Source organism: Osmerus mordax, chromosome 4 (genome assembly GCF_038355195.1).
Source record: "Osmerus mordax isolate fOsmMor3 chromosome 4, fOsmMor3.pri, whole genome shotgun sequence".
NCBI lineage: Eukaryota > Metazoa > Chordata > Actinopteri > Osmeriformes > Osmeridae > Osmerus > Osmerus mordax.
Genome location: NC_090053.1, coordinates 18,279,609 through 18,306,016, shown reverse-complemented (window position 1 = coordinate 18,306,016; position 26,408 = coordinate 18,279,609). Strand labels below are relative to the sequence as shown.

The 26,408-nt window shown below is 42.1% G+C and overlaps 1 protein-coding gene across 2 annotated transcripts; it reads left to right on the top strand.

The window, feature by feature from the left end:
* The first annotated feature begins 130 nt into the window (after positions 1 to 130).
* Positions 131 to 26,408, top strand: poc1b (POC1 centriolar protein B). Of its 2 annotated transcripts, none has more exons than XM_067234792.1 (13): positions 131 to 384; positions 814 to 898; positions 1,041 to 1,212; positions 1,668 to 1,847; positions 1,992 to 2,099; positions 2,311 to 2,426; positions 2,541 to 2,674; positions 2,759 to 2,827; positions 3,148 to 3,300; positions 3,441 to 3,518; positions 24,978 to 25,253; positions 25,700 to 25,921; positions 26,126 to 26,408. In XM_067234792.1, the coding sequence occupies exons 1-12, from the start codon at positions 355 to 357 to the stop codon at positions 25,871 to 25,873; spliced, it is 1,575 nt and encodes a 524-aa protein (XP_067090893.1). In that variant the 5' UTR covers positions 131 to 354; the 3' UTR covers positions 25,874 to 25,921; positions 26,126 to 26,408. The 2 variants fall into 2 exon arrangements, with proteins under 2 accessions (XP_067090893.1, XP_067090892.1); XM_067234791.1 differs by having other exon boundaries at positions 2,538 to 2,674.

The following is a 26,408-nucleotide window of genomic DNA, read 5'->3' as shown; positions in this document are numbered from 1 at the left end:
TACAGTTTGCTGTACCAGTTGCCTAGCAGCAGAAGACGCTTAGCTCCTCCCTCACGATACTTTCTTGCCATTAGCACAGCGCTGGTCTGACATCATGCACATAGATAATCTAACTAGTCTACCCATTTAACCAATGTTTCATTGTATTTTCTAGTCCTTCTTACTAGTAATAATATAGCATCAATGTACAACTTCTAATCACTTGATGATAAGACTCACTAGGTACTCGACTAGCACAGTCTGACAGACTTAAAGCGCGCATTGTTTCCCCTTTGAAAGATGGAGGAGTACTTGGCAAACCTTCTCCGTTTTGCTTTTCCAAAAGCAAGTGTGTAAGGATTATGCTGACTATTGATGTCAATGCACTCAATGGCATCTGTTATGGTAAGCATACTGTTTTAGAAATAATGTGATTGTCCACAAGCTCAACGTTGATTGCAGTACTATGGTGAAATAGTTACGAGCTAGCTACTGTAGCAAATACGTTAGCACTACAGTACAGTAGCTATCGAATTTGCAACTAATTTGGACAGCTAGCTTATGGCGCTAGTTGTACACAGCTCAGATACCAGGTTTTATTTTATAGTTGGGTATACTTTTCCAATAAGCAGTGCCAATATTGTATTCTGGAGCATGAACAAAAGAAATGTGACGTTTTAAGTGAGCAGCTGACGCTGTGGGCGTGTAGAAGGGATGTCAATGGGGTAAATTAATTGACTGGAAATTCCTTAGCTGTCAGATGGCAGCTTCCTCTTAATGGGAAGGGCGGGGTGATGGGGCATGGGACACAGCTCACAAATATGGTCTCCGCAGGACGACCCAACCCTTCAAAGCAATTTCAAAGGCCACAAAGATGCCATAACCTGCGTAGACTTCAGCCCCAACCACAAGCAACTAGGTAACTTCACAGTCCTATTGCTTCCTACTATGCACAATCTGCATGGTGTCATACTATCTCACCACTAAAGGCTAATGGTATTACTCTCATGCTGCCCAGTTCTACTTTCCAATAATTACTCCTTTTCTCCATGTGTCATTAGCCACTGGGTCGGCTGATAAGTCCCTGATGATCTGGAACCTGAGTCCCAAGGCCAGGGCCTTCCGCTTTCCGGGGCATAAAGATGCTATTACTGGGATCCAGTTCTCCCCTTTTGGTGACCTTGTGGTATCTGCCTCCAAAGACATGACAGTCAGATTGTGGACCCCTAGCATGTGAGTTTTAAAGAAAGCAGCTCTGTTTTCAAGGTTGGGTGGTAATCACTGTTCTTCGACTGAAGTTGCCGCAATTTACTTGGCTTGCACACATTAAAAAGCAAACTTGTTTAATAGACTAAAAAGTTTGGTGTAGGCTTTCTCAAACTGTGCTTTGACACGATGCCAGACAAACAGTAGTTGGACACTAAAATCACACTATTGCACACATACCACGTAAACAGCTTCCCAACAAAGTGTTCCTGTTTTGGAGTCAGGTGGCTGAGCGGTTAGGGAAGCGGGCTAGTAATCTGAAGGTTGCCAGTTCGATTCCCCGGCTGTGCCAAAAAATGACGTTGTGTCCTTGGGCAAGGCACTTCACCCTTGCCTCGGGGGGAATGTCCCTGTACTTACTGTAAGTCGCTCTGGATAAGAGCATCTGCTAAATGACTAAATGTAAATGTAAATGTTTTCAGTAAAGGAGAGTCAACAGTTTTTAAAGCCCACACAGCCGTGGTGCGAAGTGTTAGCTTCTCTCACGACGGCCAGAAGCTGGTGACGGCCTCCAACGACAAGTCAGTGAAGGTGTGGAGCGTCCACAGACACCGGTTCCTCTATTCCCTCAACCAGCACACTAACTGGGTGCGCTGTGCCAGGTAATGTCTGACATGGTTTCTGTTGTCCTTTCGATCTGTTGAGCTTCCCAAATAGAATGCTGAAAAATGCGGCATTCAATATTATTATTATATTGAATTCAATAATATTGAATATTATTCAATATTTCCTCCTGTTCTTTGCAGGTTTTCTCCCGACGGACGTCTTCTGGCGTCTTGTGGTGATGACCGCACGGTCCGACTGTGGGATGCCTCCACCAAACAATGTGTGAACAGCTTCACAGACTATGGAGGGTAGGTAGTAATACTGTATGTTCGTCTTTATTTAAATCCTGAAGGTCTTGGAAATAACTTCATATGTGTACTTTTCACAAACATTTCAAAGCTTTTTTGGACAATTGAAGTTGCTGTAATAATAAGTGCTCATACAATACATTTGCATTACTTAGTGGTTTCAACGAACCCCCATTCATTAATATACCTTCCTCTCATACCCCATGTTTAGGTCAGCAACATGTGTAGACTTCAACTCCAGTGGTACCTGCATAGCATCCTCAGGAGCTGACAACTCCCTGAAAATCTGGGATTTAAGAACTAACAAACTACTTCAACATTACCAAGGTAGCCAACTTTCTACAGAGATGGCCACAACGTTACTTTTAGTTTAACGTGATTCTGTTTCAATTTGTGCCAAGTAATAATTTCTGTTCATCTTAACCTCTTGTCATGGAGCAGTCCACAGTGCGGGGATCAATTGCTTTTCCTTCCATCCATCGGGTAACTACCTAATTAGCGGCTCAAATGACAACATGGTGAAGATCTTGGACCTGCTAGAGGGACGCCTCATCTATACCCTCCATGGCCACAAGGTAGCGCCAGGAGTATTTCCAAACAGCAGTTTGCTTTATTAATTTGACATGCGTGATGACTGTTGCTTTGCTCTGTACATACAGGGTCCGGTCTTCGCTGTGGCCTTCTCTCGAGGGGGGGAGCTCTTTGCCTCTGGGGGTACAGATGCCCAGGTGATCTTGTCTCCACTACCACAACACAAGACCTGATCTGATTGTCACTATATCCATAAGATGTTTATACTGGTCTTCTTTGAGGATTTCATTTGAATCTCAGGTCTCTGATCTAAAGTAGGTCAGGGCATCTATGGTCAACTGTAAAACTCTTGGTGACATTACTTCTAATGTAAAATAGTAAAAAAGAAATGAAAGGTATAATCATTTTTCATGACCAGACCATATTCATTTGAGATCAAAAGAGATGTTTACGGATGGATATTTACAGATGGACAATCTTGACAAAAACACATAATTCCCATTAATTTTTATTTTAGGTTTTGGTGTGGAAGACCAACTTTGATATCATAGACTACCGAGAGCTTCTGAGCAAGCACAGCCAGCGGGTCAGCCTGGACCCCCCCCCTCATCTGTTGGATATCTACCCCCGAGGACCCCACCTCCACTCCCCCCAGTCTGGGGCCATAAAGGTCAGAAAGCCAAAGCAAACGTTTTTCCTATTATTATTCCTGTTAAATGCTATTGGCATTCTAAAGATTTGAAAGTAGTAACTGGAGTTGCATTTGAACATGTTGCTGTATAATATATTGCTCTGGGACCATTGCTCTAGATCAATCCCGTTGTGGCAGACACCCAGTCCACTGACCCTGACGTCATAGATGTGGACCAGACACTCTACTCCTTTATGGTAAGCTTGCCCCTCTGAAATCTCAGCCAATAGGTAAAAAGGCACTACCAATTGTCCAAACAATCAATAAAGATGAGTTGTCTGTCAGTCAACCTCCCCTGCAACAACTCAGATTAGGAATAAAGGTCCTCCTTTAAACATTCAGTAAAACTCTTACAGATGAGCCAAGAACAGTCTACTGTAGATGGGTTCAATTTTACACAAAAAAATTAAACTAATTTTTAATTTTATTTTACAAATTAATACAACTATCAGTATTGTCTGTGTTTCTATGAGTTTACTGCAGCTGTATTTTATCACCAATGAATGTAAACCTTAATTACTCAAGTTATCATCTAATCTTTGTTTTATGTATTTTGTCTGTTGGCCACTAGAAAGCAGTGCAGGGCAGTCTTTTATTTCAACAAATGGGACTGCTCAATACCTTCTGTGTGCTCTCTGACAAATGCATGTGGGTCATGTACAGACTGAGGCCACAATGCCATGGGGAAGGGACTGCGACACAGCAGTAAACAGTACTACACGTGTTTAGACTCAAGTCTTCTTTAAATTACAATTTTTTCTTCAAATGTAGTTTATTTCTGATATTTGTAATTGTTTCTGAGTTATGAATTACCTTTTTTATTTATGATCTTACTATTTGAATTAGGGATATCAACGGTTAACCTTTTTATCCGATAAAGCATTAACCACCAAGAACAGTTTTCTTCCGGTTATGTAGGTCGCTCTATAGGTTAATTTGCATACACCGCTAATGGCTTTGCTAGCAGTCTGACATAAAAATGATGCGCGCTATACCAAGCCCGGTGTGGAATCTTTGACTCCAGAATGGCAGCAATGCCAAATTTAAATTGTGTGATGCTAGTCTTCAGTTCAATAGTAGTAGTCCTGGTTGCACTGTGCTACACCACATTAAGAAGCACCCGACTACCGTGCTTGAGAAAGAGGAGCTAAAAGTCAAGCTAGGCAATAAACTTAAGCAAAGCCAACAGAAAATAAGGCACCAAAAACCTAAAATGTCACCACATCTAAATCCTATTTAGTTGTGTTGTTAAGTTTACAATTGTTTTTTGAATTGTGGTAGATTTTATAGTGTGTAAATATGTTTCTTAATGAGGTTGCATTAAAATTTACATTCAATTTAGAATCCTTTGGATTTCTGTATTTCAGGCACCATGTTGCTATCAGTTTGAGAAATGGCCTCCTTGTCTGAATGGTGTGTCATGTAGGGGTTGCTGCGCATTATCCACCGTAGTATGTTGCTAGGAAAGAATTCTCCTTTCTGTAGTCATGTCCAGTTTGTCAGAGCTAACAGACCCATTCTTTTTTCATCAGCTTGTTGAGTCTGATCATATCATTTGTCTTGATGTCATTTCTGTCCAGCATATTACTGCATAGATGATGGAGCTGGCTTTGACAGACAGGTAGAACAAGTTGAGGAATGTTTTTACAAACTCCAAAAGACCAAACTTGCTTAGGACATATAGTTGTAGTGAGCTTTTTGAACTGGGCAACAGTGTCTGGTGCCTATCCCAGTTTTTCCACCCAGGTCGACTGTAAGGTACTGTGACTGGGGCCAGCATTGTCCAGATGTTAATGGACCCTTTTAGCAGATGGATGATTGCGTCATCGACAAGTATGTCTTTCAGGTAGGCAAACCGAAAGCGTTTCGGACTCCGAATCCAAACATCTTTGTAACCAACTCTGGGGGCTGTCTTAGTGTCATCTCGCCACCTGTCTGTCAAATGTTCAACCAGAGAGAACAACACACCTGCTTTTGAACGCTAAAGAGAAGAGGGCTTTTACTGCACAGCCTCTGGACTGGTCAGATTGTTTGGTTCCCCCCACACACGCAAAAGCAAAGCAGCCTTTCACAATTTAGTGTGAATGTCTTCCGATGAAATGAGGTATTCAATGTGCCAACAGTATACACAATTAATGAATGAGCTTGGGGTATTAATAAAAGTGTAATACCCCAAGCTCATTCATTAATTGTAGGTTGTGAAAGCATCTTGAAGTACCGTTTGTCTTGCATGTTTGGGTACACTCTTTGTGTGTCCCATCATCCTTTCCACCTCCACCCTCCCTCCCTCACTCCTTCTCCGCCTTTTGCTCACATTCAGCCCCCCACCCCGACTCCCGACAGCGCTTTTGCTCTCTGACCCCTTCTATCACTTTCTCTCCCCCTTTCCCACTCTTTCTCTGATCCCTTTCTTTATCTCTGACCCTGTGTTAGGTGGTGTTAGCCGGGCTCCCTCTGAGAGTCACCCATGCATGGCAGAACGGAGGCCTATACCCGCCGGGGGAGAGAGGAATAGAGAGAGAGAGGGGCATAAAGAGAGGGGATAGAGGGAGAGAGAGGGAGGACTGGAGGGAGGAATAGAGAGAGGGGAGGAATACATGTGCCTGTGTCAAAGCCTCCTGGGTCCCCCCCCCAACCAGAGTGCAGAAATCCTAATAATAGATTCCCGCTCTGCCTGTCTCACATTGACTACCTCGCAGCTAGACACAGACACATGCATGCAAACAGAATGGCTAGACAGAAGCCACCACTCGGTAAAAGACACATGACAGCCTACTTGGCATCTGCCAAAATGCAACTAAAGGACTCTCAGACCATGAGAAATAAGATTCTTTGCTCGGATAAAAGCAAAATATTCGAACTCTTTGGTCTATATACCAAGCATCATGTCTGGAGGAAACCAGGCACCCCTCTTTACCTGGTCAGTACCATTACAGCACCATATGTTGTGGGGCCTAGCCCCATAGGCCTGTAAAAATAAAACGGAAATGATTACATGGAAATGTTACACTATTTGAATTGAGATTCACTGATTTACGCAAACAGAGGTTTAAACTGGCCCCAAGCCCCCAAGAGCGTGCCATCACAGGAGGACCAGAGCAAACATCTGTGTGTTTTACTCATCTTCCCCCATCTCCCATGAGCACCTTCCCTCCACGGTGTTTCCTCTCTTCTTCTAATGGTTGCCAGCGTAGGCGGAGAAGCATGGGTCCAGGCCCGGGGCAGCAGCACTGCAGCCAATCTCTGCATTCATGAGACATGTATATCACTTGTAGAGTGTGTGTGTGTGTGTATGGGTGAGGAAGTATGCGTGCAAGTTTGAATTGTCACTCTCTTGCCTTTGCATAAATGTGCATGACCTGAGTGCGCGCACGCCATTGTTTGCGTTGTTTGTGCTTCTTTTCACTTTTGGTGGGATGAGTTTGTATGTGGTGTGACGCATTTTGTGACATTGACAAAGTTCACCGCTGGTGCTTTCTCCTTACTTGCTCTTTTCCCTTTCTTTCTTTCGCTCTCTCGCTCTCCCTCTCTTCCCCCCCTCTCCATCCCCTGCTCACTTTGGAATCGGCCATTAAGTAGCCCTGTGAGCTTGCGGCATTAGCTGGGTTCACTGCTTCTGAATGGATGGGTTAGCAGCTGAGGCTACGTCAGCATCTCACCCAGGACCTCAGAAACACTATAGGAGCGAGGGGAAAGGGAATTCTCCCAGGCTCCATTGATATAGGCATAGACCCCGGGGCCTCGAGTCTTGTGCTGAGCACATTCAAGTTCACAGGTAAAAACCTCAAGAGGCAAACTCCACCATCCCTCCAGGAACAGGCTCGTTTTCATGTTAAGTTTTGAGAACTAGTGAAAGTCGAGGGACTGAAGTCAGGACAATGACTGGTGTGTGTATTTAACTTAACTGAATGAAGCAATGTTTTAAAATTATTTTATAGTCCATAGCAAGGGCTAGAATATTTTCGTTCAGTAGATTGTTTTTCTTTACACTTTGTAGAGTACAAGTTGTCAAGACTCCAAGTTAAAGTTCCTATAACACTACATTTAAAAAGAGGTCTTCCTAAACTTCTTAAGGAAACATGAATGAAACTGTTCATCGCATCCTTTTGGTGCTGGGGTGTGAAAAATACTTTTGTTTTTAAACTACACTTCAAACCAGACCTGTGACGGTAGCTGTTTGAGTAATACATGAACTTTAAGGTATTGTGAATGTTTTATGAAGACCTTCATCAAGGAAAGTGTCTATCTTCTCGTATACGTCTGTACAGCCTGTACTCATGTCTCCATAGCTGACATTGAGAGAAGAGACAGGGTTACAATGTCAAGGCATAGGGCTAAATACAGCCAGACAGGTCTATTACAGGTGTTGGGGATACCTGAAAGGCAACTGGTGCCTTTCTGTTAGCCTGTGGTTCCTGGTTTCCATCTAATGCCAGGGCCTATTGTAATCATTTGATATCACGTCAAGTGAAAATCCCAGACGTGAAACGACTCCAAAGCGAAAAAAAATTTTTTTATGTGACACGTGCCTGTTTATTAGATGTCAAACGTTTGGGCTTTAGTTACATGTACTGGCTACCATAAGCCTTTGCTGTGAATCAGGCTTCATCAGACAAGATATCTCCAACCAACATGGTTCTATCAATGTCTGTTTGTCTATGTGTGTGAAGAGTATTGCGGTATGGCTCTCCATCTAACCATTAGAAAGTTCTAGTGTCTGTGTGTGGGATCATATTATGTCTGTGTGTGTATGTATGTGTGTGTGTGTCTATATATGTGTGTGTATAAGCACCTGCCAGAGCCTTCCTCCTTCCTTCCTGTTCAGGAAAGTACAGAATATTGGATGGCTCGGAGGTGTGGATAGCAGATTTAAGTGCTGTAGCAGAGCACGAGTGACAAGGCATGGCGGAAATGGCTAAAGATAGACACTGCTCCAAGGGAGGAATACTTTCCACCAGGAGAGCTTTCAGAGATTTCCTAACAGCCGGAGAATGAAGCACATACACTCCTGACACCTGAGGCCTTAAATGTTCGGAGTATTTCCCTTGATTTTGTTCAGGGATTTGGACAGTTTGCATTTGTATGTCTTTTGTTTCAGGAGGTGTGTGCGTGTGTGTTGAACTCCATGGCCTTGCTTGCGTTTGCTGTAGTATTAGGTTACGTTGCGTGACATTTCCTAACTGCTTGATCTGTCGGCGACAGGGGAGTCAAAACGGAAACTGTCTCGGGACATAGAGTACGTCTCTTTTGTCGTCAGACACCCGGCAACCCTGGGCTCCGGTGGCAACATCGGCATGTGTGCGTCCAAACATGATCGCACTCATGAAAGATACAGGAGGGGCAAGCCTTATCACTTATTCAGCAGGGTTCTCTCTTAGTTTCCTTCCTGCTCTTATCCTATCTTCTGCCCCCCTCGTCCTCTCTGACACTCTATCTTAACACCTTACGCAATGCTCACTGCACAAAGCACTCCGTTGATGCTTGAAGGCTGTGCTCGATGGAAGTCACTTGGAATGAAAAAGCCTTTCTAATGGTTTTCCCTCACTGTCTCTGTATGTAGATGTCGTGGTTTTAACTCATTTTTTTGTGTGATTTGTTGGTATACATTCTACTCCAAGGCATTACCAATCATCCCTTGATTTTAACCAATGTGCACACCAATAAAAGCTACTGCCAGAGCTGTCTACGGTATGTGTTTGGGATGCAATCTCATTCTCAAAATCCAAGCATGTTTGATATCTGATCCACTTCTACTTGAATCCATAAAAAGCCCTGATCTCCCGTCCTTTTTTCATATTCTATAGTCTCTCTCAATTGGTCATATTTCCTGGCCCATAATGCACAAGTTTTAGCTTAGCTACTTATATCAGTTTGTATATTTATTGAATCAGAGACATAGTGCTGAAGCTTCATTAGCTTCTTCTTCAGAATCACCTAGTTTAGCTACCATCTGATCTCTAAATGTGAACCCCTTCAACGGTTGTGTGGCCCGTGTGTTGGGCGTCCAATAACATATGTCTTTAAACGTGCTCTTTAAGAGCAGAGTGCTCACCTTTTGTTCTCCCTGTGCAAGACTTCCCCTCTGTATGTCCTTTCTTTCTAAATGTGCTCTCTCAAAAGCACAGGCTGTGCCCCAAGGGGCCTCTGCTGAGAATTCGCTGACAGTCAGTCAGTGCGGAAAGCTAAAAATAGAGTGCACAGGTCTATTACAGGTATTGGGGACATCTCAAAGGCAAATTATGCACTTGAGTTTTCCTGCTTGCCATTGCTGTGTCTGAGGTGAGAGGGGTAGACAATGGAACTAAAACATCTCCCGGATGTTTTAATAATACTGGTGGTTTTCATCCTAAAGTTGTAAAGTCTTACCATTGTTATATCTTAATAATAATATGAATATAATAATGTATTCATTTAGACGCTTTTATCCATAGGTTCGTATGAGCGTTGAACCTAAAACCTTTTGATTTGCAATGAAATGCTCCACCACTGAGCTATGTTCTTAATCCCCTGAATGAGTTTCGGATTCACAAGTGAGAGTTACTTTCTCTCTGTTCCTTACAACAACAACACATGCGTCACAATCAATGCCCAAACACGGATATCACTTTGTCACATGAGGTCCTTACAACAAGGACCAACATTTTGGGCAAAACCCAAAATGTAAACACTAATTAAACGCAGGGTAAGTAATGTTGTTGAGAAGCACTTTGTCATATTTATTGAAATAAACTTCCCATCCTTACAGCAACCAATAAAGCTAAAGGGGGTCAGATGGCTGAGCGGTTAGGGAGTCGGGCTATTAATCAGAAGGTTGTTGGTTTGATTCCCGGATGTGCCAAACGATGTTGTGTCCTTGGGCAAGGCACTTCACCCTACTTGCCTTGGGGGGAAATGTCCCTGTACTTATTGTAAGTCGCTCTGGATAAGATCGTCTGCTAAATGACTAAATGTAAAGGTTTGACACTAAAATTGTGGGGGATTGTCCTCGATTTAGCTTATTCAGTACAGTGGCACAGGAGACTGTCATATAAGTAGTTTAGCTTTTTTTGGTGGCCAAGCGGCGAAGCCACCTTAAGTGTTTCTACCTTTTCTTCTTCTTATTATTATTATTATTACACATCTGTCATGGGAATCTATGGGAGCCCCAACCACATGGTCAGAAGTTGTGAAATTTGGCACACTCTTTGGGACCAGTCCCCTCATCAATTTCACCAAGTTTCATGTCTCCCATTCCAACCATCTAGCACCACCAATGGGTCAAAGTTGAAGGTGTGTTTACACATGTTACTTTTGAACCATATGCCGCATTTTCCAAAATGAGGTCTCGTTGGATTCCCTGGATCAAGACGAGTTCAACACACTCTGACATCATACCCAGTTATATAGATTCTCTGCCATTTTGAATGTAAAGGAATGGAACACAACAATTCTTGTTGAATCTTCTTCAAAATTGCCACAGATGATCTTCAGACCAAGCCTCACAAAAGTAATCCCCTGGAGCTTTGATTTTCGCAACCATTTGTTAGAAACAGCCAATCAAATTCAGCAACTGATCTTGAAAAAGGGAAGTGAGGTCATATCTTAGCGAATCTTTGATGCATTGACTCCAAACTTGGTGCATGGATTCATGACCCTGTTATTGAATCCAGCCACAGTCATCAAGCATGTCATGATACTGGTTTATCTGTTTAGTGAAGCCAGGTATGCCACAGTAGCTGTCTAACAGTATAATCATAATGGTAATGATAATGTTTCAATCTCAGGGGATCTATACAGATTATAGTCAGATTTATTGTGCTTTGTAGATATGTTTCCTCTAACCTCTAGGGGGGCGATGCCGTGTTTGACACATGTTAACTTGTGATACCAGCCGAATTGATACTGCCATTTTGAATGAATTAATAAAACGTTTTTGTCCTACCCCTCCTACAAAATGTATCAAATATTCACCAAATTTGGGACAGATTATCTTCAGACCACAATCACCTTGACATGTAAAAATAGGACTGAATTACAGCTGTTTTAACCCTTGTGTTATCTTCGGGTCATTCTGACCCATCAGTCATTGTGACCCACCGTCGTATTGCGACAAATTTACCGCATACAAAAACAAAGTGAAGCATTTTCTTTTAACCGTTGGGCTCTCTCAGACCCCCCACATTGTAAAGGTTAAAATAAAAATATTTTTATTTGTTTTTGTATTGAGTAAAATTGGGTAAACACAACGATGGTTTGTTATGAACCTTTGGGTCATGTGACCCGAAGGCAGCACAAGGGTTAAACTTGGGCCAAATCTGACAACCGCTTGCCACAGGAAAAACTGCTTATATTTTTAACCAGTAACTGAACTCTGTGATTTCCAGCACTGAGAATAGCTCACTAGGATAAGTTGGTGTCCTGGCAACGGCAACGGCAGAGGTTAGAATCCACCCAAAGCCGACGAGCTTGTCATGTCTCTGATTCTCTGTTTAGCGACACTGTAAGCCACTGCAAAGGAAGCCAGGTACACCGCAGTCGCTAGCTACCTGTAGTCAAGCTGTATATAGTCAATGCAATCCTCACACAAACTATCAAATGATTTTAGATTTTCGAAACCGTTTCGATCGGTACAGCCAATCGAAATCGGCAGCAGAGCCGCCAAACAGAAAGTTGTGTCGTATCTCAGCAAATCTTTGATGGATTCACGCCAAACTTGCTGCGTGTACTTGGAACCCTCTTCTTAGGATGTCGAAAGTTTCTTCTGGGTCATCTGACCTGCTTGGCCACCCCATTGATGCTTGCAGCTATATTTGTATTTATTTTTTTATACTACAATGTTTTAGACAGTTGCACACTGTGACATAGTGGGGCTCTCTATAAAACAATAAAACCCTAATGTTGTGTAAGGCAAGGGTTGTTGGTCTAGATTGATTAATACATTGTCACCCTTTTAGTGTAGTTAAATGTGTCCTATTGAATTTATGAGTTGTCTGCATCTGACCCTATCCGTTCTATGGCTTTGTGTGAAAACCGGCTACCTGTGTTGATGGTGCTATTTCTGGGTGAGTGTGGGAGGCAGAGAGCCTGTGGCCTGTTGCACTGTGTGGGTAGATCAAATGAAGCACCACTCTGCCACTGGCTTGGATTGGTCTTTTCAATATGTTGCACGACAAACCCCAGAGACGAGAATGATTTATTTATTTTGAGATCATTTATCTCCAACAAACGTTGTTTTTCCAGATGAGGATTGCTGACAGGTGAAAGTCAGTTAACAGGGATTACAGAACAGGTGCACTTGGAGAACGTAAGGGTTTCAAATGGCTCTTACAGTGGGTTTTGTTTATTTTAATATTGCTCATAATTTTTCGTGTACTTGTTTCTGTAGTGTGGGAAAGGGACTTTTTAACTTCCATGTTTAAGATGGGTCGGTAAGGAATTACATTTTTCCCATAGCATGTTCCAGCCGTCATTATTCACATTTATACTGATACAAGAAGCTGATGGAATCGTGTCAAATGTTCTGTATCAAACTGTCGATATACGCTTAGTGATCGTAAAATAGTCGGATAATGAAAGCAAGTACGGCATATTACAAAGAAAATTGTGTGTGGTTTGATTGAAGTTTTCTGCAGAAGGGAAACAAATTTACTTCCTGTGAGAGGAAGGAGCCCAAAGGGGTCATGGTCTCTCCGGAGGTATGGAATGAAACCCAACCCTGGCTGAGTCCCAGGTTAAGCCATCATCAGTGGACTGTCCAACAGAACACCTGTTAAGAAGCCATTCATCTGTGCCCCATTGTCCAAAATAAGTTTGGTTACTAGTCCTGAATGAACTTCCCACAAGTCAATCCCTAATGGTTTTGCCAAATAAGTCCAGATCCAGAGCAAAAACCAAGTTCACTTGACCCCTTGTCTTGACTTGTTGCTAACGCATCAGCTACCCACGTCCATCCCAGAGACTTTCCGAACTCAGCCAATCCAGCTAATTTCATTCATTGTGTTTTACCCTCTTCAAAATGGCCCATGGTCTGCATAGTAATGTGAAATTTATAACCTGTTTTATCCCCCTGATATCTGCAGACTAACCATTACTTTTGAGTTCTGTTTTTTTATTTTGATTAATTTGTATCCAGGTCAAGATTGTGCCAAAATACCAGATCTATACATGGCCACTGCCTTACTTTTGCCATAGAAATACAGAAAAAGTTCTTTGAACCAATGTTTTCTTTGTTAAGGTATTGGATTTAAAATTCCCCAAATTAAATCTGATTAGCTTTTTGTTGGTGTCAGTTAGACTAGTATGTGTGGGAATGCAGGAAAGGTTCGATGGCTCCAAGTCTGGATCTGGAAAAGGATCTGGTTTAGCCTGGGACTCCTATTGTTTTACTTAAGGGGAATTAGCAAATGGCAGGCAGCTTATAGTAAATCGTGAGTTCCCACAGGTGCTTTGCAGAATGTTAGGTATAAGCGGAAAGCAGATTAGTAGGCATTTGTTGAGCAACGCAGCTTGGCCCTCAGTAAATCCCTCAGTGACCCCTCCTGTTCCAGCAACTTTCTGTGTATTGATGCATTTTGCCTCGTTTTCTGAGGCTTTATGAAATTAGAAGTCGCTTAATTTCACTGTACTTAGCATTCTTCGAGTATTTTCCCTCAATCCTCCCGCCAGTGTGTGTGTTTTATTTATGTGGTCAACTGTTTGCTATTTTCCATTTGTTTGTCCCACCTGTTATTTTTTGCAGTGTGCTACAATGTGAATAGGATGGCTGGTCTGTGTGTCCTAAAATCTGTGATTATGCCTGGCCTTGGAATTTTGTCTAAATAGCTTGAACAGATTCCACTGTCCTACATGCATGTATACACACATTCTGACATGCACTCTACACCTCTCCAAATGGCCTATTACCTTCTCTGTCCAGATCTTTTCTATAATTGCATGTTTGCCTTTAATTTCCCTCCTTCATCCTCATTCCTGCACTCACCTATTTCCTCTATTTATTAACTGATTACTTGATATATTTATTTATATAAATTAGGAATAATTGTACCCATAATAGATATAGATTAAATATAATGAAAAAGTATACAGATGTTGTAAAAAACTAAGAACAACTCAGAATCTTATCCCTGTTACTATTGTGTCTAGGTCCCCTTGTGACCATTGTTTTTTTACTTACTGTAATTGATCCTAATTAAAGGAAGTCACCCATTTTATTCTGTTTCCACCAGTGTATTTTTAGAACAGTCTTTGTCCTCTGTAGAGAATTATAAGTACCACTTCAAAGGCCCAAATCGGAATTGATGGCATTACCTTTTTCAGAGAACCTTGTGATGATGTTCCAAGGGTTATTTGCAGAATGGCACATGTGAGGGCAATCACTCAGAATGCACAAACAACAAGCAACATACTGATGTCTTATTTTAGAATGGATCAATCAGATTAGGCCCCCAGAATCAAATTACCTTTTTTTCCTGGAATTTTCCTGAGCAGGAGTCATATGTTTTTATGACATGTGTTTTCACATTTTTTGTTAATTAGACAAATTTTCTGAAATGCACATCTAGATCAGCTGCATTTGACTTCCTTGGAGTGTGTCAATTCTGAATTGTGGGTTGTTTTGGGTCATGGTTTGAACCAGGTCAGCCAAATTCAATAAAATCAAAATAAACCAAGACAAATTACTCAAATGTTCCTGCTCAAAAATAAATGAAAAAATTAAGAAAAAAAGTTATAAAGTATTTCAACATTTTTGACTGCCAGTGATTTACAGAAGAAAGAGAAAGCTTGTCTAGAATTTTCAAAGGTTAATTAAAAGGCCACCCACAGATATATCATTGAAATAAACCAGCTCCATAGTACACAAAACCTCAGAATGGGTAAAATGTTCAAATGTTCTGGTTGTTGCTTGACAACAACCAGAACACTGAGAGAAAATCTGTATGGAGATCTCAAGATTGCAGTTTACCAACATGTTCTGTATTCCACTTGAAATGTTTTTTTGAAACTGCCCAAATCCAGGTATGCAAAGCTTTTAGAGGCATACTCGAGAACTCTTTATTTGGTAATAAGCCTTAGGTAATATCCTCTGTTCTGATGCTGTTTTGAATGATAAAAACAACTCCCTTCCTTCACCTTTTTGGCTGAAGGGTCAGGTTGTCACTCATTACTAATGCCCTTAGAGAAAGACAGTTAGATGGGGTGCCCTGTTGTGCTAAAACCTATTTAACCTTTGTCAAGCTTGGTGGCCTCAGCCCAGACTTCAACAGTGGGGAAAGCTCTTCCAGAAAGATGTTTGCAGATCAATTTGATTCAGTCGCTTGGCCACAGTGAGCTTAGGTGAGAATCACATATTGAAAGCTTAGAAACATCTGGAGCTGTTATAATGGTCATGGGAGACATGTTGGTATTGCATCATTAAAGTTTTTAGAAGATCAATGTTAACGTTTATGGATTAGTTACTTTGCCTTAGTTTCAGTACATTTGACCCCACATGCACAAACGACTTGTTAAAAATCTCTTTGCAAAGACACCTCCTGCACTTTGGGGAATGTGGCTTAGTAGGAGAGTATCCTATTGTTGGGGTGGGATATTAGCGGTGGATGTCAGCCATATTTAGCTCTCCAACTGGGAGCACCCTGTGACTAGCCTAGGTCTGTAGCTTGTCATTCTAGCTGGTCTCCCATAAGTGTGTACTGCTTGTTACGAGGGTTTAGTTTGTGTACTCTCTCTACCATGAAGACAGCAGCAGTAAGCATGCTTCATCTTAACTGCACACCGACAGAAACAAATGTAACATGCACCCCCATGGAGGGGTAAACAAGCACCCACTATCCCATCCATGCTGTGGCTTTTCTGTCGCATTGCCTCTTTCTCTGCAGAAATTCATTTTTCTCGCCACACATCCAACTATTTCCCATGTACCACACAAACACATACATAGATACACCACTCCCTACCAACCTATTGGTGAATCCCTTACTTGGTAAGTCTTGAAGAAACCACTCAATAAAAGATAGGGAGGTGGTGTGTGCCACAGACTTTTTAATGATGCACCACAAAGTCCTCTTGCAAATACCGAGGCCAGGAGCAGCTCTCTCCTGTCCCCCCCCACTGACACTGTGAAGGGCAGAGGCTCAGCGTGACCTCTCAGCCCCTGGAGCTGGACCTGCCAATCAACCAAAGATTTTCTTCCCACATTCTTCAATTGCTGATGGCTGGTGGCAAACGTCGTCACATGTTCATTCTGTAGAATATTTGATCCTTCCTTTATTTTTCCTTCCTCTTCATATTCCTCACTGTCTGTCTCACAACTAATCTCAGATCTCTTGATAGTTTCAAGAACCATTATGTAACACTTAAGACTGTCTGCTCGTTACTACCATACATCATACAACTCACTACTAGCGTAACAGGTCGTAGTCGTGCTGCTCGGCAGTCCTCACAATCTTTCCCCTCGCTGGCACTCAATCCTCGCGACTACTAGCCAGCTACGCCAACGAGAAGCTAGCTTTTCACTGGCGTGGTGGACTGCATTTATATCTGAGGAGTGAGTTTAACCGATTCACATCGGTTCCACAAGCACAAGTATTTAAAAAAATCCAGTGCTTCTTGTATTGGCTGTTAGTGCTTTAGTCATGTCTGAGAATAATTAAGAATTAATGAGGTAGTAACATACATACAGATTTAAAATATGCTTTTACGTTGGGGTTTTTTGTCTGTCCCAAAATAAGTTACTGGTAAACCCACATTGAAACCTGGTTGTTGGTGTCAAAGGGGTAACACTGGCAGCTGTTTTGAAACGTGTCGTTCGGTTTTCCCACCAACTTTTGAGTAGTTGCGTGTCACTGAGCTTTGTTGCCTAAAAGCCTTGCCTACGACTCACACATTGGGATTTCAGTTAATGGGTGTAGACCTTGTGTCCATTCAAATTGAATAAAACTTTATAAGGGGCTTTAAAGTGGGCTAATCTTTTGCAAAGCACAATGACGACCATTCGCTTAAAGGATTTGCCTCCACTTCAGACATGGGTGGGAAAGTGTGTCTGAAAAACCACCAGTTTTAGCGATTACTCTCTTTAGTAGGAGTCTTATTTCTCTTCCAAGAAACCTCCCAAGTAAAACTGTTTTGATCTGTGTAAACCGTCTTATCGCTAGATGCCAATTAGCTGTATTTAGCACAAATCGTGTTTTTTGACAATGCAACATGATGCTTATCTATCACCTCACACAAAAGCATGACAAACTCATTCTAGAAACACCTCACTTTGACGTGGAATATGAAGTTGCCAATGTAAAAAGACGCTACTAACAGAAATGGTCAAAAGTAGGTTCAAATGTTACCCACTTCAGGTGAGTTCTCACTTTGAGAGAGGAAGCGGTGCGTGATAGGTGTAGGTACATGTTGGCCTATAGAGAGAGAGAAAATGCTTAGAATGTGAATGCTGTTTTGTTTTTTTGTCCCTGAATTTGGAAAAAGAGTGCTCATTGTCTCATGTCAAGTTGCCATGCACACAACGTCATGGGAGTAACTACTTTGTGGAACAGAAACTATGAGGATTCCAATCAATATTACAGAGTTTGTTGAAACTTGGGAAAAAGTAAAAGCTACAATTTAGTAGGCTAATCTGTCTTATCAAGTTTGCTACACGTGCTGCGATTTTCAACAACAGTTTACTGTTAGCAGTGAGCATGGAACACAAGCTGGGGCACAAAGTAGCAATCTCTTCTGTGTCACTCCATAATACTGTTTAGTATAAATCCTTTGTAGAATTTATAGACAATGGCATCAGTATTCCCTCTTCATGGCCTGACCGTTGTGTCTGCTAGGCTTATACGATATCCGCTCAGAAAGGCCCCCTGGCGGTTGTTTTGGCTGACCCCTGAAAATAAATATGATGAAAAAAAGAAGCCATTGAGTCAAGCCAAGAATTGAAGTCAATCCCAATTACACGTTCAAACATTCAAACCCCAATGTAGAAAGTAATTAATTGAATTGTGAACTTAATACAACTATATGAATTGCAACATTTGAAGTGTCTGGATGAAAATGTATTTAGAAGACACATATTAACATTTTAAACTACATATTCCTGTCCATAGAAGCGATGGGGAAAAAAAATACAAAATAGTCAGACTGCAGCCTATGCTGCTCTGACATACACATTTGACATTGCATTCATGATGACTCGCGTGGATGCAGCCCTTTGCATTACCCTCTTTATTTAACCACGCATACACATTCCAGACAGTGAAATCCATTTAATGGGTCACAGACTGACAAAGAGATAATTTAGCAGAAGTGGGAAGAGGAAAAATAGTGAGAGAGGAAGAAAGAGAGGAAGTTGACAGTGCTGACAACGGTAAAATATGTGGAAGAGCAAAAATACAGGAAGGGAACAGGAAAAAAACACCCATTACCTAAAAGAATTAAGAAGGCCTGGCATGCAAGTGTATAGCTAAACCCACTCCAAAAGTAATCTGACATAGGGAATCATTCTGAATTCAATTGAATTTCCTCTTCCCTGTCTGATTGCATGTTGACTACCACTAACTGACACATGGGAGCATACACTGTATAGTTGTGGCCAAAAGTATTGGCAGTGACAAATGTAGTGTTTTGCTAAATGTTTTGGTCCAGTATTTGTAGATACTTTTTTCACGTTTCTGTGGTATACTGGAAAACAATAATACACATTTCATACGTTTTAAAGGTTTTTATTGGCAAAAACATCAAATATATGCAGAGTCCCCACTTTAATAGCAATCAGCATGCTCTTTTAATCCAATCAGAATGATAGGGACTTCACCTGACTTCAACCCCCCCCCAAGAAACATATTTGTTAATTGCCAATTGGATTGTAACTCATTGTTTAATGATTCCTTAAGCAATATAAATCAGGCTAAACCATAGCAAGTCGTTTGTGTAGTCTACACAGCAACAATTGTAGCTAATAACCTCAGCTCATTCAAAGCCAAGGTAGAATTATCCCTGCAAAACTGAGGTAGCATACTAATTATAAAAATGTGTTATAAGGAATTAAACCAGAATGGGTGTTTATTAACTTGCAGACATGCAAATCTGGTGGCACAGACGTTGATTAACTGAGGTGACTACTGCCATGAGACATGATGCTTTGGTGTGGTGTGTAAGCTACATAAACCAATGCTCTGGAACCCATTTGGTGAAAGAACCAGTGCAAATACTATTTTCAGCCAATGACTGTTCCTTAAGTTTGATAGATGAGCTTCTTAGATCTCTTACAGTACATAATTCTTGCAGCAGGGGAAGCTTTTGTCCTTGGGTTGAGCCAAGCTCGGTGTTGTCTACCTCTGATGTTCCTATTTGAGCTTTTGCAATACCACCAGATCACATATTACCTCTCTAAAATGTACCTGTGCCTACTGTCAATCCAGCACATCATCCACACTCAGGCTGAAGGACTACAGTAATTATTCATTTCCGGCTGGGAGGGCTGTAACACCAGCCGCTCAGAGCTAGCCAGATGTAATGTCATGCCCCATGTCCAACTTGTAACCCAATGTTAATGGAAGGCCATGTTCCTGATCTGATGCATTACAGGCCTGCCACATAGCTGTTTTTGTTGCCATCGTCTCCAGCCACTCACACGCACGCGCTCTTGGCGAGATTTGTGACAGATTCGGATTCTCCCAGGGTCTTGTGACAGCTGACTAGAATGTGGTTGTCGTGGCAACACCGTGATGCCCGACTTGATCTTGTTCACGTTAAGCTATCACCCATGTCCCTATTTTAAACATCCATAGGTTAATATCTCCATCTTATTTTGCTGCCAGTGAAAATTCACTTGAGTATTTGATATATGTCTTCTGAAATGGGGAGTCATTTCCCTCTCACCACTTCTATCTTTCTCACTTCGTTGACAGTCACTCTATCATTATCTGCGTTTCAGCCGTCTGAGCGCTAGAGTCTCACTGTGATTTAGACTCAGTCGCGATGTGTCAGTTCCACCTTCAGGGACGCCAGCCAGACACGGGAGACTTGACCTCCGCTTCCCATCCACGCTGACTCATCCAACCACAACATTGAAAGGGGGCGGGGCCTCAGAGGTTCATCTGGAACCCAGCCAGTCACAGTGGCATGGAAGGGGATGCCCATTTAACATCCGTCTGCCAGCGGTAAAACAACAAGTTGTGAAATTGAATAATGCCAAATCTACTAGCTAATAGTTAAAAAAGAAAAGAAAAACATGAATATTCACTGACACAAACGTGGACAATGTCAAAAAGCTGTCACAAGGTTGTTGCTTCTTAGAGTACTGTACAGTAATGTAGCACCTTACTGATCCAGGAGAGGGTTAAGTTTTGGACACAGTGTTAAAGTCGTAGGCGAGGTCACGACAAAATAGAATATTTAGAATCTCAAAATACAGCAGCCAATGCTGCAGTCTGACATACACATCACGTGGATGCAGCTCTTTGCATTACCCTCATTTAACCACGCATATACATGCTAAACACAATCACAGTTATTGATGTATTTATTTAGGATCTCGCTCTGTTTTCTTCTACACTGTGTCTGAGTTGCTTGCCTCAGGGCCAGTCAGGGGAGGTCGAACCTTCCCAGTGTTGCTCTGCACACTGGCAGGGGCTATGAGTCACCAACTCTGAGTTGGAGCAGTTAAAGAAACTTTTATTCATCCCCTTGCAAATGGGTCAGGATAACCCATCTTCAGCCTCATGTCACCTCAGTCTGTCTCCTGGGGTAGATACCTCTTGTGTCTTGCTTCTGTCAGCACATGCCACACCCCTTCCTTCTTTATTTCTACTCCACTTGTGAACAGAAATGTTGGGTATGTGTGTGGGCGTGCACACAGGAGGTTGGAGATACCAGTCAACCTGTTATCAAACCATGGCGTCTCAGTGCAGTTTTTTTTATTGCTGTGGCTTATTTAATGTTCTCATTCGAGGCAAACGGACCTAACCGCCCAATCACACAGACGGTTACAAAATACACAGATAGATAAAAGCTTGAAACCGGATATTTCAGTCAGCATGTGTGGGCGGTTGTGGTGTCGAGTTATGAAACGAAGGTTAGAGATAGACGGAGGGAGGCAAAGAGAGAGAAAAAGAAAGAGGGAGAGGGAGGGAGAGATAAAGCAAAGCAGACATATAGAGGAAGTAGACAGTTCCTCTGGCAACCTCATGACTCACATTCTGGTTTCCTATTCTCTCTTTCAAAATGTACATGGTGCAAAAGTGCACCAAGACACAAAGTCCTGGGGGTGAAGGATGTTTGCGTGAGACCTTCAAGAAGGGAAATGGAGATAGACACAGAGAGAGAGAGAGCGAGAGCGAGAGAGAGAGAGACGCGAGTGACATGTTTGAGAAAGAGAGAAGGGGATGATTACAGCATGCACACTTCAATCAGTCTGTAATCCTTACAGGCATTATAGCAGAAGCAGAGCGTTAGAGCCTTACCCATTCCCTGACTTCCTGTTAAATGTCAAAGGGCAGGGGGGCAGCTGTGGCTACCACACAGGAAGTGGATGACATATGAGAGCACACAAAATCGCAACTAGCCTTTAGTACAGTATTTAGCATCTCTCTCAAGTGAGCTTGTTCTAATGAGGTTTAAAAAAAAAAAAAAAACGAACAGGACAAGATAATGTCACAGAGCATTAAGCGCGTGTGTGTGTGTCTTTGTGAGTGTGATAGTGTAGGAGGGTCAGGGGCCACTAATGCCTCCTTTGATTTGAATAAGGATTTCCTTGTTTGGGAAAATCTTGAATTTAATGGCATTACATGGCATCCTGTGACCAGAAAATGTTCTCTTCCCCATCAGCGGACCAAGAAGCCTCTTCAGTCCTGACATACTGTTACATGCTTAAGCCGAAGAGAGTGGGAAATGTTGTATACATAGATACTGCTGTATATCATCTTATTAAAGTATCTTTCAATCTTTCTTGGTTTTGCTTTGACCTACTCGGAATAACTGGACAAACAGTTGACTCTTTTAGAACAGATAACCAAATAAGCTTGATGTGAACTCTGGTAAATTAGGGTTGAAGTGGGGAAAATATACAACCATGGCCCTGTGCTGATATCTTACTTCCTGTATGGATACGGCCGACAACAAAAAAAGCAGTTTGAGATGCTTTGATTGTCTCATTGTTTAGTCTAGTCAAGAACTCAGTGAACCTTCACTGAAGTAGCTCATAAATATTGGTAATAGGAGGGATGAGATGGAGTGCTCAGTGAGTGTCTGATAGGCCAGGGCCAGCGAGGATGAATTACTTGGCCGTTGGAATTAATGGGCGGACTGGATACTGTGGATGGGGAGCTGGGTGAATATCTTAGTGTTGAGTGCCCCACCTGTGCTCTTTTCAGTAAACCAGGACTACCATACATGGCTTGCTAGTTGCTGAGCGGCCTAATTGCTGAGTTTTTCGCCTTTTCTGCTTGAGTTAAAGAAGAGAAGCATAGCATACATGCTAAGAACCTTTTGAAATTATACACCTTTCGGTAATAGAACATGAAGACATTATGAAAACATTTATGATAAACAGAGTGTCCTTTTTCAATTTTTCTTGTGAATAAGTAAATTAATAAATGACACAGCCAAGTAGTCCCATCCAACAAGATATTTGTGACACGTTTTCGTTTGAGTGAAGTACTGGAGCTAAACTGTGATACTGTGGACATGTCAGAGCTAAACACAGGACAATACAAGAATCTAAACAAACCACAAACTTCTTCAATACTTACATATATATAGAGCAGTAGGTAATGATATAAATACATTTCCCAAAGGATACACATCAAACATACCATACCAGTCACATAATATGAATGCCCCAACAATTGTATGCCGACAGTATATTCCACGTTTGTAGTAGAACAAGCCTTGAAATATATATTTTTGCATAAAATTATATTTTTGCAGGAGATAATAGTCTTCAACATCAGGTTCAGTGTAGAAAGGTGGGTACTTCATTGACCCCAAAGAGATATTGTGGCATCAGGTGTTATGTGTTCAGATTACAAAAAAATACTGGTAACCAATACAAAATATACAACCCTAACACAGGGATGTACATAGGGATAACACCTACTGTATGTGTACAAAACAAAAACAATTTAGCGCAGGTGACATACAGAACACAGGTTGTACATGGGAAATGCACAAAATGTAACACAGGGACACACTATACAATAACAACGACGTACCATACCTGCTTGCTGCCATCGTATAGCATGAACCAGCAAACTGTACAAAATGAGTGTCAAATAAATAGACAAAGCTGTAATATAGAAGGAGAATTGTAACAAGTACTGTGAGATGTACCTGTAGCCATGTTGTAGCAGTGTTAGCGATTGGGGCACTGCCATACTGTTATGTCATCAAAGTTTTCACAATGACCCTCTTGTTCGGCTTGCCACTCTCACTCTGACTGCCCCGTCGGGCTGGTAGCGAGCCACTGATAGCCTTGGTTGCCGTGACAATGATGATATGTGGCTGGCAGTGTAACGTGGGTGACGAAAGAGAGCAGGTTATTAGTCCTGAGTGTGCGTGCATGTTTGTGAGAAGGAGATTGACACGTGGACACGGAGTCGTGGAGGATCCCGTACCCTCTTGATGTCCGATTGCAAAAACGTCCTGCTGGAGAGAATAAAAGGAAGAGGTGGAAAAAAGGGGTAACATGGCAGACTAGTCTGCTGTGCGTAAAGGAGCTGAACAGATGTAGCCCAGATGTGGCAGAGGAGCGTGCGCGTGTGTGTGTGTGTGTGTGTGTGTGTGTGTGTGTGTGTGTGTGTGTGTGTGTGTGTCAGTAAGACAGAGAGAGTGGGAGGATGCACAAAAAAAAAACATAGAAAAGAGGGGGCAGCCCAGTCAGACTTCCCATTCACACACTGACAGGATGAACCTCCCTCCCTTCCCTCCTCTTATACCTTCTCTGCTCGCGTCTCTCCAGTCCTCCCCCTCCTTCGCCCGGCTCTTTGAAGTGAAGACAGTGCACAGGAAGCAGGCCCGGAATCGATTCCTCCATGCATTAGGTTAGGAATGTGTGACCCCCACCCCCGACCCCTCCTGCTACTTCCTCCTCCCCCTGTTCCTGTCTCCTTTGCTCTTTTTTTCCTTTCTGTTCCTCCGTTGTGGACGTTTCACTTCTCTGCCTCAGGCACCCGGGTTGTACATTATCTTTGCTTGTGTCTGCCAGGCACGTGTGTAAAAACCCATCGTCAACTGGCTAGCTCTCGACCCTCTTTAGGAACTTTGCAAAAATGTATAAAGCAAGGATTCTTTTTTAACATGATGTCACAGTATTGCACTTTAATATGTGACACACCTAGGTCAAACCGTTTCGGTTCAAATATCCAATAGTGATATGTCGGGAAACTTTATTTTTCTCATTTTGACAGTTGGCGTACAGGGGAATTCTCGGTCATTCATACTCCAGCTAGAGTAGCCTGTAAAATCTCAAGCTTGGGCATCATTCAGTCAGAAGTTAGCATTCCTTTTTTAATGGACTTTCACATAAAATATGTAAAAATAAAATTACAAAAACTATGTCCCACAAGGATATTGAGTTGGGTTACTTAAGCATGTAAGACCAGACAACATATTCACTGATACAATGATTCAGTGTATTTGGCCTACATCCTGTTAGTGTACATTCTGCCCTTTCCCTTCTTTTCTTCCAGGTTGTCAACCAGTTTCCAGTGCTGCATGGGAACACTGACTGCCACTCTGCCGGGTTGCCCGGGCGACAAGTAGCCAGTCCGGGTCCCAGTGAGGGGGCCAGTGATTGTGGGCAGGGTTCACCCTCACCGTCTCCATCTAGGCCAGGTGGAGGGGCGGAGGAAGGAGGGAGAGAGGAGACGGGGGATTGGAACACACAGGAGGTGCCCTCGGCCGCACCCATGGGGTTCCACACAACCCTACAGCACATTGTCCACCAACTTGAAATCCTCACTCAGGTGAGTTTCCAAACTTGGCGCAAGTTCCAAAACCACCCTGCTTACAAACCAATATGCTGCCTCAAATGAGTATTTGTTAATGGTGGGGGGAAAAATCGATTCACTTGTGTATGTGAATCAATTTTTTAATGTTTTTTTTTAAATATATATATAATTATTATTATTTGTTTTATTTTATTTTTTCTCTGAAAAATCATGAATCGATTTTTAATCAAATCGTGACCCCAAGAATCGAATCGTGAGGTACCAAAATTTTCCCACCCCTAGTATTTGTAATATTTTTGTTGTTATTGCATTTTTTTATTTTGTTTCCACAAAATAAAAAGGCCACGTTTTAGTGACAGGAAAAGCGTTAACAGAATAGCAGATGACTTTGCTTTGTGCAAAGTTCTAGATGACACATTTTGAGATTTTCGATTGACGACGTTTGTTTTTCTTTCCAACAGAATGTGTCGATGTTGGAGAAGAGACTGACACTGACAGAGGATAAACTGAAGGAGTGTCTCCACAACCAAATACAAATCCTGCAGGGACAAGGGGAGAACAAGGAGAAGAAGAGAAGGGAGGCGGCGGAGGAAGAGGAGGCAGGGCGCAGTCTCCCCCATTTTGGTTTAGGATAACTCCCTCCACACTGTAGCATCTAGCTGTGAACAAGGATTATGAAAAAGGTGTGTAGGTGGCCACACTTGTTTGTGTGGAGGTGGTGGGGACTGCTTGGGGATCTTCAGCTGTGTGATTGTTTGTTTGTTTGTTTGTTTCCGCATGTCATCATTTGTGTGTGCATGTGTTTTCTCCAGGTCCTCATCTGTATTTCTGTATGAAAACAGATATGCCTGAATGCACAACTTTTTTCTTTCTTTGTCTGTGTGCAGGTAGCCTGGGTGTCTCCTTCTTTGCCATATGAGCTTTACCTTTAAAGCTTGAATCCAGAATGGGGTTAGAATCAAGAGTAAGATACATAATTTGTTCATTTGAAAGGAAACTTTTTCTTGCGTCTATAAAAATTGATTCCCTTAATAATGATTTATTGTCTATTTATACAAATGAATAAAAACATTTATATATTTTGCATATAAGCATATCAAGTCTCTTGTGTTTGTACATGTCCTCCATACCTGCACATAAATGCACAACCCAATATGTCTCTAAAGAATA

Bases quoted from the DNA above. Each gene is read 5' to 3' on its own strand.
- poc1b (XM_067234791.1), top strand. From the start codon at position 355: ATGTCAATGCACTCAATGGCATCTGTTATG. The intron at 1,213-1,667 runs GTGAGTTTTAAA...AAATGTTTTCAG, and splicing joins AGATTGTGGACCCCTAGCAT to TAAAGGAGAGTCAACAGTTT. The intron at 2,828-3,147 runs GTGATCTTGTCT...TTTTTATTTTAG, and splicing joins CTGGGGGTACAGATGCCCAG to GTTTTGGTGTGGAAGACCAA.